General features: G+C 34.3%; 1 protein-coding gene across 2 annotated transcripts in view; it reads right to left on the reverse strand.

Annotated features, from left to right (window-relative positions):
- LOC113396175 (max dimerization protein 4-like) overlaps positions 1-16,486 on the reverse strand; it is a 288,209-nt gene that overhangs the window by 36,024 nt on the left and 235,699 nt on the right. For both annotated transcript variants that reach the window (XM_064216284.1, XM_064216283.1), the window contains exon 4: positions 10,707-10,821. In XM_064216284.1, coding sequence (XP_064072354.1) covers positions 10,707-10,821 — 115 coding nt within the window. The remainder of the gene's footprint in view (positions 1-10,706; positions 10,822-16,486) is intronic.

The following is a 16,486-nucleotide window of genomic DNA, read 5'->3' on the forward strand; positions in this document are numbered from 1 at the left end:
ATATAAATTGATTAATTGTGGTGCAAAAATTGTGATACTATATAACTAATATAATATCAGATATAGAATTGTCGTTACTTATGGGAATGCTATACGACTAAGAAATTTTATTAAATTACCAATAATATCTGGATTTTTAATTTAGGACTTTGGCCTATGATTTTCGAATGTAAGGATCTTATTGCGAAGAAATAAATGAAGTATCTCTTACACTAAATTGTATACTATATACATAAGTTTTTATTATTTTGCTCGATTATCGAGCTCGGTGTGCCCTATTACTTGGCAAAATCCTCTTCCCTTCCTGTTTTGTGGTCCAAGAGCAGTTCTTTTGGAGTACAGCTCTCACCATCGACGTCGAGACCTTTACTGCTACCTTTTGGCATTTCGGGTATTTATCTAACTGCCACTCTACCCAAAGATCGACTGATCACATTTATGTGCACCCATTTCTATTTTAGCGAAGATTTCCAAGTAACATAAACGATACGGATCTTGAAGAGTTTTCTCTCGGTCTTTCCGAGCCCTGCTCGGTAATTCCAAGAAATAAAATTTTCCCTAAAAGTGAAACGGTTTATTAACTTTCCCTTTTTGTAACTGAACTAGTTTATCTTATAAATAAATATTTATACTTGTTTGGTTCTGTGTGTAATGAGTTTAATTCCAACATTCGATTGAAGAACTGAAATTTTAAGTTTGTACTATTGATATTTACGTAAACATGCAATACGTGGCGGGTTTCTTATCATACAAATGTTTAGAGTGCCAATTAATACAGAGATATTGCAACGCACAATTGTGTTATTACAAAGGAAGGCAAGGAAAATAACATCTTAGTGCCCAAAGTTGGTGGTGCATTGGTGAAGTTTGGCATAGCTCACATTTATTATAATGCAAGGAAAGTAACATCTAAGTGCCCAAGGTTGGTGGTGCATTGGTGAAATTTGGCATAGCTCACATTTATTATAATGCAAGGAAAGTAACATCTAAGTGCCCAAGGTTGGTGGTGCATTGGTGAAGTTTGGCATAGCTCACATTTATTATAATGCAAGGAAAGTAACATCTAAGTGCCCAAGGTTGGTGGTGCATTGGTGAAGTTTGGCATAGCTCACATTTATTATAATGCAAGGAAAGTAACATCTAAGTGCCCAAGGTTGGTGGTGCATTGGTGAAGTTTGGCATAGCTCACATTTATTATAATGCAAGGAAAGTAATATCTAAGTGCCCAAGGTTGGTGGTGCATTGGTGAAGTTTGGCATAGCTCACATTTATTATAATGCAAGGAAAGTAATATCTAAGTGCCCAAGGTTGGTGGTGCATTGGTGAAGTTTGGCATAGCTCACATTTATTATAATGCAAGGAAAGTAATATCTTAGTGCCCAAGGTTGGTGGTGCATTGGTGAAGTTTGGCATAGCTCACATTTATTATAATGCAAGGAAGGTAATATCTTAGTGCCCAAGGTTGGTGGTGCATTGGTGAAGTTTGGCATAGCTCACATTTATTATAATGCAAGGAAGGTAATATCTTAGTGCCCAAGGTTGGTGGTGCATTGGTGAAGTTTGGCATAGCTCACATTTATTATAATGCAAGGAAGGTAATATCTAAGTGCCCAAGGTTGGTGGTGCATTGGTGAAGTTTGGCATAGCTCACATTTATTATAATGCAAGGAAGGTAACATCTAAGTGCCCAAGGTTGGTGGTGCATTGGTGAAGTTTGGCATAGCTCACATTTATTATAATGCAAGGAAGGTAATATCTTAGTGCCCAAGGTTGGTGGTGCATTGGTGAAGTTTGGCATAGCTCACATTTATTATAATGCAAGGAAGGTAATATCTTAGTGCCCAAGGTTGGTGGTGCATTGGTGAAGTTTGGCATAGCTCACATTTATTATAATGCAAGGAAAGTAATATCTTAGTGCCCAAGGTTGGTGGTGCATTGGTGAAGTTTGGCATAGCTCACATTTATTATAATGCAAGGAAGGTAATATCTTAGTGCCCAAGGTTGGTGGTGCATTGGTGAAGTTTGGCATAGCTCACATTTATTATAATGCAAGGAAGGTAATATCTTAGTGCCCAAGGTTGGTGGTGCATTGGTGAAGTTTGGCATAGCTCACATTTATTATAATGCAAGGAAGGTAATATCTTAGTGCCCAAGGTTGGTGGTGCATTGGCGATGTATGGGACCGTTAAAATTTGTTTTAATGCCAATGGTAGTCAATTTGCCACATTGATATAAAATAAGTTCTAGTTTAGAGGGTAATTTTCCCATTCATTATTAACATTTTATATAAGATTTTGTATGATTGAACTTAAGTACTGTTTACATTTTATCTTTCTTGGGTGGAAAAAGTCTCCTCAAGTTGATAAGCATGTAATTTACACTAAGTTAAATAAATAGATTTAATCTCCTTGGTAACTTATTGTATTATTAATTTTCTTCGCGGATGTTCGGCTAACAAAAATAATTATAAACGTCAGCCCTTTAGCTGTAATGGCTAATAAATTCCAACAGAAGCAAGATTTACAATTTCCGATCCCCGATGCAGTGCCCCGGTCGAGGGGAGGTAGTGTTGACCGAAAAATTAAATGAACTAACATACTATGCGAGATTTTAAGGTTCGTTTTTAATCAATCGAAAAAAACAGTACACGTTAATGTTAAATCTGAGATAGTCTGTTTGTATTATTAAACGACTTCGAAAACAGGTTATTAATATAGCTTTATTTTATGTGTGTGTATTGGAAACCACAGGAAATGTAGCTAATTCTGATATTATACAACTATTTTAACATTACAATAGACGAACATACCCTCATTTGCATTTATAATGGCAGTTCTACACGACGTACTTAGTTGCCGTTATCTGATATGATAATAACTGTTTAATTCGTGTATATTTCATCCAAATATGAATTCACAATCCATTATACCATAGTTACGAACCGCGATGGTGGTGTTTTTCATTAATTCATATGCAGTTTTCTTCGCTGCGCGTAAAATAAAATTTACTGCATTTTTTATTACTTGGTGGTAGGCCCTTATGCAAGCCCGTTTGGGTTACCACCCACTCATCAGATATTCTACCGCCGAACAAAAGTGAGTTGAGGAGGAAGGTGAGTGAGCCAGTGTAACTACAGGTACAAGAGACATGTTAGTTCCCAAGGTTGGGGGCGCATTGGCGATCTAAGGTATGATTAATATTTCTTACAGCACTGAATTGCCTAAGGGCAGTGGTAACTAGTTACCATCAGGCTAAGTTCCCTGTCAGTCCGCCTAACTATATCATAAACAGTTTGATATCACAAAATCAAGCAGGAAACGGAACGAAATAAAATTCCATTAAATTAAAAATTAACTGATTATATATTTTCTTTAACACGCGAACATAAAACATTTTGCGTGACGGTTCCTTTAAATTCCGACATAGAAATAATATTAAAAAAAAATGTCTTCATTAATGCGAAAGAAATTATAAATTAAGTTGAATACGAAGTCACGATGCATCATCTGACGCTCATTAGCTGGTTTAAAAGTAATTATTCGGACGCGTTTTATTGCATGATGGTGGACGCCATTCATCAAGTTTAATCTATGGAGATGGTAGGTGGTAGGCACGCGACTGTGACCACGCGATTAGTCCTTTTCAATAGTGTTTTTTATGCAAAATTCTTTGCATAAATACTTTATGCATATGTTCAATCATGTTAGTTGTATCCGGTTTTATGCAAGAACTTCGATTGATATGTAAAATTTCAAAAAGGAAAATCAAAATAGAATACATTCAAATTCAAAGATAGTATTGAATCTACATTTAACAAGGTACCCACATTAAATATAAATAGCTCAGATGTCATTTTTATAATAAATAAAATAAATTCTATTCGTCTATAGTTAGAAGGGACTTTATTTACGTTTGTATATTATATATTCATTGGTATATAATGTATCATATCTTGTAACGTCAACGTAGTCGCTCCGGGCGATTTCTAGGCGAGCGCTGCGAAATAACAGATACAAGAGACTGTACGGAGCCGCGATGGCCCAGTGGTTAGAACGCGTGCATCTTAACCGATGATTTCGGGTTCAAACCCAGGCAGGCACCACTGAATTTTCATGTGCTTAATTTGTGTTTATAATTCATCTCGTGCTCGGCGGTGAAGGAAATCATCGTGAGGAAACCTGCATGTGTCTAATTTCAACGAAATTCTGCCACATGTGAATTCCACCAACCCGCATTGGAGCAGCGTGGTGGAATATGCTCCATACCTTCTCCTCAAAGGGAGAGGAGGCCTTAGCCCAGTAGTGGGAAATTTACAGGCTGTTTATGTTATGTATGTTATGTAAGAGACTGTACGTAAGGCTTGTAGATATTTAAAAAGAAAAAGTCACAACACGATGTATATTTATTTGAAATATAATTTAAAGTAATAATATATTTAAAAAAAAAAATCAAAATAAAAAACGAAATATGCAATTTATTCAATCCTTAAAGTAAATAATATATTCAATTTAAACGTCTCCGGATGTTTTGTATTGTAATTTGAATCAGCATTTACTTGCATATACAAATATTGTTTAATAAAAATGGTGTAATAGTTAACTTTTTCCCCTTGGACTACGTGGAGAGTTGGTACCAGAAGCTGGTATATTAAATTCAGGTTCAACTGTGATCATACCTTTTATTATTTCTTTCGACGTTTCGACAGACTTGCAACTTTAATACGAACTGACTGATACACTACCACGTGACCACGACGGTTGAAACTCTGTCGAAACATCGAGAAGGAAAATGAAAAGTAAGGCAGCTTCCGTACGTATTTAAAACTTTTTAACTCAAATTACTGATATTTTTAAAACAACGATTTCGTTATTTATGAATTATATTGAAAGAATAACAATACTATTTAATAATATTCAACATATTATATGTAGCTTTTAATAAATAGTGTCTTGTTATATGCTGTATATATTCTACGGATATAGTGCTTATTTTTTTTCGAATTACAAATTAAAATCTACCATTACATGTATGACGTAACAAAAAACGAATTACACATAACAAAATTTATAAACATGTTTATTTTATCGAATAACAAAGCATGATCTAAATTTACACGAATCAAAATTTACAATTAAAATTAATTACTGCACAACTCATTACTGTAAAGTATGACTGCAGGAATGCGAGCTGTATTCCACCGTTAAATTGAATTCCGATTTAGAATTAACAGAATACATTTAACATAATTTAGCAATAAAATAACTTTAGTTATATATCTACATGCATGTACAGCGTGTAAATTTCCCACTGCTGGGCTTTTGAGGAGAAGGTTACGAGCATATTCCACCACGATGTTCCAGTAATTCAGTGGTGCTTGCTTGGTTTCGAATCCGCAATCATCGGTTAAGATGCACGCGTTCTAACCACTGGGCCATCTCGGCTATAATTACATAACACGTCGTAATCCTTACGAACCATTAGGGAGTTATATAAAAACGCATATCGAAATAATAACACAACACGACTGAGGCTCACACGGAACAGTAAATCATAACGACCATTAGGGTGTAACACACACCAGTAATTACGGTGCCGTGTTCGAGTATAGAACCCACGACCCACCGGCATGACGTAGCCATGAATGACCATTGGGGAAATGGACAGTCATGTCTTACAAGGGCGATTACAGACGTAAGACTTAACCCTTGTATATATATATATTTTAAGTTTAGTATCCGTTGTTTTTCATCAAGGAAAAAAATCTTGATTGTATTTAATGGACTATGTACATTGGCGGAAAAGAGTAACTACTAATTTTCTTGTGAGTTCTTTACGGTTTGCATTTATTTTAAGTGATTTTTGAAATTAGAAACAAATAGTTGTTTTCAAAAATAAGTAATTATCGTTTATTAAAAGATATCTTTAATTACATACAATAAGTAAAAAATATTGAAAACCGTTTCTTAGTTGTTACGGTTTATATATTGCTGAACCGATTTTGATAGAGTTCATTTTATTTTTTATTTTTTTTATTGTTTCCAATTTTTGCCAGAAATACAGAACTGTTTCAAAGACCTGATTGTAAGGGTTCACACCATCCAATATATATTGGCAACAAGTGTTAATTCTGAACACCAACATCTATACCATCAATCCCATAATTTTAAATATAAAGCCATGCTTTTACTCTTTCCTTACTTTGTTTTACCATTAGTGGATGGTACCTGAACAGATTCTTAGCTAAACATTGAACAATGTCTGCGCACACCCTAACTGACGCTCGTCGAAATAATTAAAAGCATCGACTCCTAAGGTAAACTCGCTGTAACTTAGCAAAGGATAGTTACGACTGTGGTTCCGTTAAGTTTAAGCAACTCTCAACATCTCTTTCTAACTTGTTTTAACTTCGACTTATTTGTTTCGTCATTAAGGTATGTGTTTTTTAATATGTATTTATTTAATTTTATGATAAATGTAGGCGGACGGGTAATTGGGCCGCCTGATGGTAAGTGGTCACCACCGTCCATAGATATTGTCACTTTAAGAAATATTAAGGAATCCTTATATCGCCAATGCGACGCTAACCTTTGTAACTAATATGTCTAATGTCCCTTGTGCCTGTAATTATACTGGCTCACTCACCTTTCAAACCGAAACTCAACGATGTACGTAGTGGATGTAGTCCACTGTGACAATAATACGTCTTCAGACATATAAAACCAATTTAATCAATTATTTTGTCTTAAAGTTATGGATAGCCATATGATTTATTTAAATGTCGAAGTTAAAGATTAAAAAATAAAAATCAAAATATGCTTTTTCAAATAGGTTCATATGACCTTTGAATCGTGAATATAATGTTCGAACATAAACAACATACAAACACACAAACACTTTTATAATATTTAGTCACATATTTATTTATATTTCGGTCAAAATTTTTTCTCAGAGAATTGTCTGATACATAATTCACACAACACGAGGCAGCTTCGGAAACTACGCGAAACCTTTTTCATTTGGCCCTTACTCCTTGCATACAAATACAGCCTTGACGCTCAACATAAAGCACATACTTAAAAAGGTAAATACAAGAATACACCAACCTTTGAGATGCTTAAAGAACGAAAGTTGTATAGCAATATCGCCTTAAAGCGTGAGGTATAAGAGTTAGAATACGTTGAAGGGTTTCTAGTGTGGCTGGCCATACAGCCGTGATGCCGGTTCGCTCAGCTCACAAAACAGTGACGAATGCCGCCGTATCCTGTGTCCGGTCATCATTCATCCCACGGACTCGCTCCGACGGTTTATTTTGTTGTATATTTGGTGGACTTTATGAATATTACGGGACTCGCTATATCGTGTTCTATATTCTGAATGTGTTAGTCCTTTAACTAAACTGTTACATAACAGATGTGACAAATATTTCGCACACTTTCCTTACACGTGTTTATTCAATGTAGAAGAATTATTCTTATCGAAAAAGCAAAGTAGAAACTACCCTCGTACAATACGAAAGGAACGCTACGGTGTGCATAGTTATTCTTAAATTAAGCACTCATTTATTTTTCATTTTAATAAACGTTTTTAGTTTGAGTATGGAATTTCAATGGAGGGTAATTTTGATCATAGAAAAATATACAGCTATGAAGCCGGGCTTACGACTCGTCTTGTTGCTTTACATTTAACTGAATCCCGTAACGTGACGCAAAACTGACTTCGATAGGTATAAATATTATTACGTACGTATTAGTATAAATATTTATTGTGAGCGATTTTCAAATTATTTAGATATACAATTTGAGTTTATATTTGCAACGAAAATATGAAATTTAATATTTCGAAATTATGAAATTTAATTTTCGCATCGAAGTTATGTCAAATATATAATACGCTATATTAATGCTTATATATTTTAAATATCATATATGTGCAAAGTCGCATTATAGAGTTCGCTATACATATAATGATCAAATATAGTGCGGTTCTTTAAGACCGACGTTGATATTATGTTGATGCGTCTTTGTTTTAAATGTAATAACAATATACATATATAATGTTACATAATATGTTGCAAAGCACTTTCTTACATTTGGTGATTATAGTATATTTGTTTTATCCGTAAAAGAGAATATCCTTTGACTTGAGGGTCATATAATACGTATTTAATAACCTAAAGCTCGCTACGCCACTCTAATCTTAATAATTAAAGTACACTCAGGCCGTAAAAATGTAAATTTTCATTGGAAGGTTTTTAGAACATTAATATAATATTAATATTCCAATTCAATCACTGTAATCTATGTATTAATAAATGAGAGAACCTGTAAACTTGAAAAAAATACTTAACTAATATAAAAGTTGTACTAGAAAATGCATTACTATAAAAGAAGTTACGCTTCTCAATTTCATCCGTTCAAATTTTAGACTGTTGACAAGTGTGAATAACGTTTCTGTATGTCTATAAATGCAATTTCTGTAATTAAAATACAGTTGATTGCAAACAGCAAAATTATATTTTAATTACGTTATTTCTCATCACCCTTAGGTAGAAAGTGAAGTCGGTATACCCTTGTATCCTGCTGGGGGAAGTGGGGGTGGAACGAGCGGTGGGAGGGAGGAAAGTGGGCCGGAAACGGCGCCGGCCGGAAACGCAGGAACCCTTTGGCGAGCTTTGTTTGCCGAAGGTTTCTCAAAACTATTACGTGACTACGGTTGACGAATTCGCGGTATTGTCTTTTTAACGAACATTTCTTTGTAGGCACATTTTATTGTCTCTTGATGAATTCGGGTTGTCGCTATGTGTTTATATCTAAAAAGTATCTCGTTGTTACATGTAAACTCCAGAAAATGTATATAACAATCAGAAAAACATTTAAAAAAATGTTAAACTGTTTCTATTTCAAAGTCTTTTCAGAAACAGCGAGATACATGTTCAAAGGAAGACATTTTACAAAGGAATATTATCAAGAATATAATTTAATTCCAGCCAGGATGAGCGATCAAAGCCTAGTCATCTGCGTAGAGTTACAGCCGACAAGTGTACGTTTGCACAGGTGCACTTTCTGTGCCCTCACTCTCGTAATCCGATCGCAATCCGACAGGCGCAGGACCGTCGGCTTTACGACGAGAGTGTAACTTCAATAAGTATAATCAGTAATCGTATAAGATAACCACTACATGAGAATCTAAAACGTAACTTGTCATACGTAAACAATGAATGATATAATGTAACATAATGAAAGCCTATGCAGTAACGACGGTTTCAATGGATTGGGGACAGTAAACAGACTTTAACGTCTACATGAATGAAGCGATCGTCAATATACTATTTCTGGTGGCACGGCAGTGTGCATGCCTGTCTGGGTAGGTATCACCCACTCATCAGATATTCTACCATCAAACAGTAATACTCAGTATTGTTGTGTTTCGGTTTGAAGGGTCAGTATGCCAGTGTTTCAGTTAGACATGACAAAAACAGCGTGTCATTATTTGATAGAATAGTCATGACAAACATATTCGAGCAAATAAAAATAATAATTAAAAAAAAATAATAATAATAATTGAAAAGTAATGCAATGATACACCCAGACCCCCCAAAGCGGGCCAATATATGCTTCAGATCGAAAGACTTTGCCAGTGTACAGGCACGAGGGGCATAACATCTTAGCTCCCAAGGTTGATGGCGTATTGGTGTAATTTAGGAAATAGTTATTATATCTTACAGCGTCAATGTCTATGTTTATGTATGTGGCCCATTTGCCTATCCGCCTACCTATTACATAATAATAATAATAACAATAATATTACATCAGGTTTTTCAGATTTAAAACCATCTTTTGTTAACCAATGATGTCTTTCGTACCGATTTCCGGCGCGGTGGTTGTTTTCAAGGAAGACTAGATGATACCCACCTGAGCGGGCCATATTGTAGTCCACTTTAGTCATCTATGCTTTCCGAGGCATGGGAGTATGGATCCCATTTCCAAGCTCTAGGCTCAAGGTTTCTCTATCTGGGCATATTATTGGGTTTGAACCCAGAACCTCAGAGTCTCATAAGCTACCGACTACACTAACGAGGCAATCATAATGAGAAAAACTGCTATAAAATCTTTAATTGAAACAACATCACTTACTACTTACGTATAACACAACGACCAACCCTTAAAACGCAAAGCCGCAGGCAACATATTATATGTACATACATATATTTATTGTAATAGTTCTTATTAAATAAATGTATCTCATAATTGTTAATAGCAAAGCTTAATGTTTATGTAATGCGTGTTTCACTAATATTAAAATCTTGTTTATTCTTGATGACAACGCCTAGTCTTTGTTAACATTCGACGACCTCCGTGGTCGAGTGTGCACACCGGTTTTCATGGGTACGCCACTCCAAGGTCCCGGGTTCGATTCCCGGCCGAGTCGATGTAGAAAACGTTCATTAGTTTTCTATGTTGTCTTGGGTCTGGGTGTATGTGGTACCGGCGTTACTTCTGATTTTCCATAACACAAGTGCTTTGGCTACTTACATTGGGATCTATATTAGATATTGTAAAAAATACCTAATCCTTGAATCGATTAAGGAACAAACTTGTTATAACATAATAAGTTTTCCGTGTGTGACGAAAAGTGATACTGTATAGCATTAAGTAGAGGAAACTTTGAATAATTGAAATATTTTACACGTCCCGTTAAATACTTACCTTTATAAACCTTTTTGCTTTTGTTAATAATCCTAATGTTGTGTGTCTTGAAGCTTCGGGGCCTAGGGGTACCATGTCCTTGAGTTTTTCCAAGCAAGTCCTGAGGTGAGCTCTTCTGTAACAAGATAAAATTTTATATAAGTCCGTGATTAAAAGTTCTTATAAAGCAAACATGGTTAGGAGCACTTTTAACGATACTTTTTTCCCTGACTTTTATTTATACAAAATATAAATCAAACTTGATTGTTATCATTTCCTAATTAGCAGGATAATTATACTTTATATTGTCATATTATAATATTATAGCAGACAAGAGGTTCAGTTAAAACTAACTAAAATAAAATATATATATTGTCTTTCTGAACACGATAAATATATATTTATTATTGGAATGATATCATAGAGATAATTGAAACGTTGTTTGTAATCAACTGTTCAAATATAATAACCAATATCATAACATATGTAAAAATATACAAAATATGCTTGGAACTATTTCATAAACTTTGCAATAAATAAGGGTTCAAGCAGGAGAGAAATGAGTACATACGAAATATAAATTAAAATAAATATTTAATCGAGTCGAGGTCGAGTCGTTATTGAGTTACTTACATTTAATTTTGTAAGATATCTATCTATCTATTCAAAAGTGCTTTCGAAGGAGGCTTACTAAATAAAGTATAATGTTCACGGTTAATTACTATATTATTATTTAAAGAAAAGCCTCTGTTTTCAAGCTACGCTGCTAACAAAAAAGGGCGTAAAGGGCGTTTATAGTCTGCTCACTTTCACATATAATAACATAGACCTCCCTTTGTTGAGAAGATTTGGTACTCCAGATGTATGTATAATATCATCCGACACATAGAGATTCCCTCATGACGTTTTCCTGCACCGCAGAGCACGGGGTGAATTATAAAAAACAAATTAAGCACATAAAAACTTAGTGGTGCTTGCCCGAGTCCGAACGCGCATTTAAGTTACGATCCCCGTGTTCTAGTCACATCTCGTCTCTAATACTTATGTGAATATACAAATTCTATTGAAGCGGGGTTCTCTGTAGAATAAATATAAGTTACATTAACTGGAATGGTGCATACGGAGGTATAATTTAGCCACTAAACGGTATTATGTTTCTGTCGGCGTTGTTGTAACAGCTCAAACGAAACGCGTTCCGACGCCGCGCGCCGGCGGGACCCTACCACGATTTCTCTCCTTTAATTTTATTATATGTGAAATTTAAAAATAAAAAATATTTTCAATTAATCTTTGAAAAATACATTATTACACACAGTCTATTTTCAAGCTCCAAATCAAGCGTAACCTTTTTAATGTAACGTTCGTTTAAAATTTTTTTTACGTTTAGCACAAGCTTTTGTTTTTATAAAATATATATAAATATATTTTTGATGTATGAAGTATTTAATATGTAAAAATAGAAATAAATATGTTTCACCATTAAAATTCTAGAAAACTTCAAGAATGAACAGCATTAGTAGCATGGATCATGAAATTATTGCATGCCTCCCATTAATCACTTAAAACTTACAATATATAACTAAAACTGATATATTAAAAGATTCTGAAACTTATAAAAAATACTTATATATATATATACAATATTCGTACAGTTAATGTCCATCTTAATGCAAGTATTGTCTATAGATATACTACAAAAGCACCAGACCATTAAATACATAAAGACATTTAATTCAATTAAGTTAACGCTCTATTTTGTGATGTGTGTATACACGTAGCATAATTTCATTTGACACATGAAAGTTTTCTCACGATAATCTCACCCCACGAATTAAATTATAATCATATGAAAATACCGTGGTGCTTATTGACTTGCTTACTTTAGGTCCAAGTTATCCACTACGCTATCGTAGCGCTCACGTTATCGTTTCGAGAAACACTGGTAGTGCTGTAATAAGCTTTGTTAGTGAGCAATATTACTTCAGTTAGACGGCTTACATGGCAATTCACTGAGGAGTAATTTACACTCCATTTCTTAGTTTAGAAATTTCAGAAATATAACGGACTGGACTAACTACCAGCTACTCGGCACTCAGTGACTACTTGCTCGAGTGAAAACGTAAAACAATGGAAATAAATTAAAACAGTATGTTTTTAATTACTAAATAACTTAAAAATAAAACGCAATTGCGTTAAATATGTCCAGAGACACAGAAATTTAATTTACGTGGTCAATTTAAATAGCATGCTTGCAAACACACCGTCCTTAAATTATCTTTATAACGCTATATAATCTATCTTTATTCCGCGATCTTACAAGACTATAAAAATAGTTGCCGAAATAAGGCGAAAACAATTAATCGATTTTACACTCTCTGATGGTTCTGAATCAATGGAACAATAAGCACAGTAAGTACTCACGTATTTTTTTTTAATTTAATAATTTTGTTACTCTATAAAATGAACTAAACCAAACAAAACGAGCATAACATATACATAACATAATCAGCCTGTAAATTTCCCACTGCTGGGCTAAGGCCTCCTCTCCAGTTGAGGAGAAGGTATGCAGCATATTCCACCACGCTGCTCCAGTGCGGGTTGGTGGAATACACATGTGGCAGAATTTCGTTGAAATTAGACACATGTAGGTTTCCTCACGATGTTTTCCTTCACCGCCGAGCACGAGATGAATTATAAACACAAATTAAGCACATGAAAACTCAGTGGTGCCTGCCTGGGTTTGAACCCGAAATCATCGGTTAAGATGCACGCGTTCTAACCACTGGGCCATCTCAGCACAAAACGAGCGTATAATCGTAATTCTTGTACTATTTTATCTTGCTCAGCAGTTATTAAGAACCCACTTCAGTCGTTAAACTTTGAAAACGGTTACGGCAAACGGTTTTTGTATTGTAATAAAATATTACTTGGTGACATTCTACGATCGATGGTAGGGCAGGTAGAGACCCACGCATCAGATATTCTACCGCCAAACAGCAGTACTCAATATTATTGTGCTTCCGGTTTGAAGGGTAAGTGAGCCAGTGTATATGACATCTTAGTTCCCAAGGTTGGTGGAGCATTGTAAGAAATGATAAATATTTCTTACAGCGTCTATTTTTGGGCGATGGTGACCTCTCACCATCATCTGGCCCATTTGTTCGTCCGCCTACCTGTATAATAAAAAGGAAAAATAAAAGAAAAAAAAAATTGTATTCTTACAGAATAGATATACAGCAAATGCTACTTTAGAAATGTATATATTTCATGCAGATCGTTAGTTTATTGCGGTGTTATTCCGCCGGGACTCGAAAGGAAAATAATAATCCGAGGGAAAAATTAAAAATAATCCAGTACAAGCTAGGTGAGCTGGCAGACGGCGTACAGTGAGACAAAAAAAATCCTCTCCCGTTATAAAAAGTAAATAAACAAAATGAAGTATGACCGTATTTCGTATTTTTATAAAGGTGCTTTGAAAAATTGAATTCATAAACGAATGTACCGCTAATTGGTTGAACAAAACGAGTCTTGTTGATTATATACGGTCGTCTGGGGTTGGGGTGTTTTTCAGTTCTGTGTGAGGATTTTGTGTGACAATTCCTAATGATATCATTAATTTCAAAGTTTATTTTTCCCTTTGACGCGACTACTGCCAGGGCCGGACCTTAAGTTTAAGGGGCCCTGGGCTAACACTACCTAGGGGCCCATCTAAGACATATCTGAACGTAGACTTGAATTAAATCAATTGAATGGGTTTTATTAATTGCAGGATTCGCAGAGCTGCAAACCATACGATCTGTTTAATTTAATAAAGTTATGGATTATTTCGCATTATAGTCTATTTTGACTTTGACTTGACATAGCTGGGGCCCCCTTGAATACACGGGGCCCTGGGCTGAAGCCATATGGTAGATCCGGTCCTGACTACTGCCTAGACAAAGTCACAGGCTGTTTTCAATTTCCTTTGTAGAATAGGCCAAAATATCTGCCAACGACATAACGTATTTGAATGATAATTAAATCATCTCATTGACATAAAGCTTTGAAATCACTTTGATAATTATTATCGAATGCATTTTGTTTTAGGCCTGAGCTCCGTCAGCTCGTTAAAAAATATATATTATACCTAATTCAGAAGTCACTCGGTATGAAATAACTTGTAATATAACACGAAATAACGTCTCTAAAACAAGAAAATAAATTAGATTTCATAACCGCCGTGTAATGGAGTGAAAATTTGATACGTCGCCGTCACCTAGAGTTACGATATACAAATAAATTCATTTCAAATTGACGTTAGAGTATACGGGAGATATCGGTTACACTATTAATTGTACTCGTATAATCATTTTAGGCACATTCAATTTCAAAATACTCTTTATTCAAGTGAGATCTTACGAGCAAATTTAAAGAGTCATGCATAGTGTGTAGTTCGATACAAATCTTCTACATTTTAAACAATGTAGTGTAATAATATCTTTTGAAGTAAGTAATGCTTTTTATACAGGGTGATACAAATAATAAATAGGAGATACAAACATATAATTGTATATGGAAAAGTGTGAAAATTGAAAAAGATAACTGATAGAGTTTCTTGTCGGTTTTTCTAGAATCTATATTCTATAATCTAGAATCTATATTAAGAATATATTAGGACTAAAGGTTCTAGATTCTATATTAAAAATATAGATCCTAGATTCTATATTAGGAATATAGATTCTAGATTACAGATAGACCACTTTATGTTAAAACTAACCTTGTGAGTTGACCATTCGAAAGTACTTGTTTTCAAGATAGTCAATATATCCATGACAACGTATTGGACGTCATAATAAAACTTTCATGACATTATTTTAATTTTGACGAAAATAAGAAAGCCTCATGTAATTTAATTAAGAAAATTATTCGTCATGAAAATTAGATGAAAGTTTTAACTTTAATGAAGATTAACTTTAATTAAAACTCAAAGTGTTTTACAAGTTTAGGTAACTCATTAGTCTTAGTGCATTTTAATTCACACACACAGACATACCTACATACAATATAATAATTATTATTATTTTTCATTTAGGTCAGCAGACAGGTAAATGGAGCCCCATGATAGTTAGTGGTCACCACTGCCTGGATACCATTTAGCGTATGTAAAATAAAAAAAACAATTGACATGTTTTATGAACAGTGGCGACATTTATTTATTTATTTAGATAAAAAATCATTCTATTCTTTAGCGCAATATAATTTTATTCAGTGACATTTAATGGTACAAATAACAGCAATATTTTAAATCGAGCGACGAGAAAATCGCGAAATCTCTCCAACAATTCGAATCATGTATTTTATTACGTTAACGAAGAACGATACTGAACAAAAAATAAAAAATCTTTACATTTAAGAATTTTAGTGAGTTCCGGGAAAAATCCAGCAGAGCCCCGGCCTCCGCCCTAATAAACACAAAGGACCAAAATAATGACACAACTTCCAGCCTATCCGAGTATTAAAAAAATTCTATTTCTTCCCGAGTTCGCGCTAATGCTGATATAAAATTAAAATTTACTGAACGTACAACCGGGGGAGAATGAAGTTTTATTTCGCTATTTGCTTCTATCAAGTCTTAAACAAGCTTTTCTTGTGTGCAGAAGAACTTTATAATGTAAAGGTAAATCTTAGAATATTTTGCATATTTTTATAGAAAGCCGAATTTAAACATCACGACTCAATACAATACAATTGTTTTTAAACTGGAAATGACTTTACAATAATAGTTGAAAATCGAATTAGTATAGGTCTCTTGGTCTACTATG

The sequence above is a fragment of the Vanessa tameamea genome, chromosome 11 (genome assembly GCF_037043105.1).
Source record: "Vanessa tameamea isolate UH-Manoa-2023 chromosome 11, ilVanTame1 primary haplotype, whole genome shotgun sequence".
Taxonomy (NCBI): Eukaryota; Metazoa; Arthropoda; class Insecta; order Lepidoptera; family Nymphalidae; genus Vanessa; species Vanessa tameamea.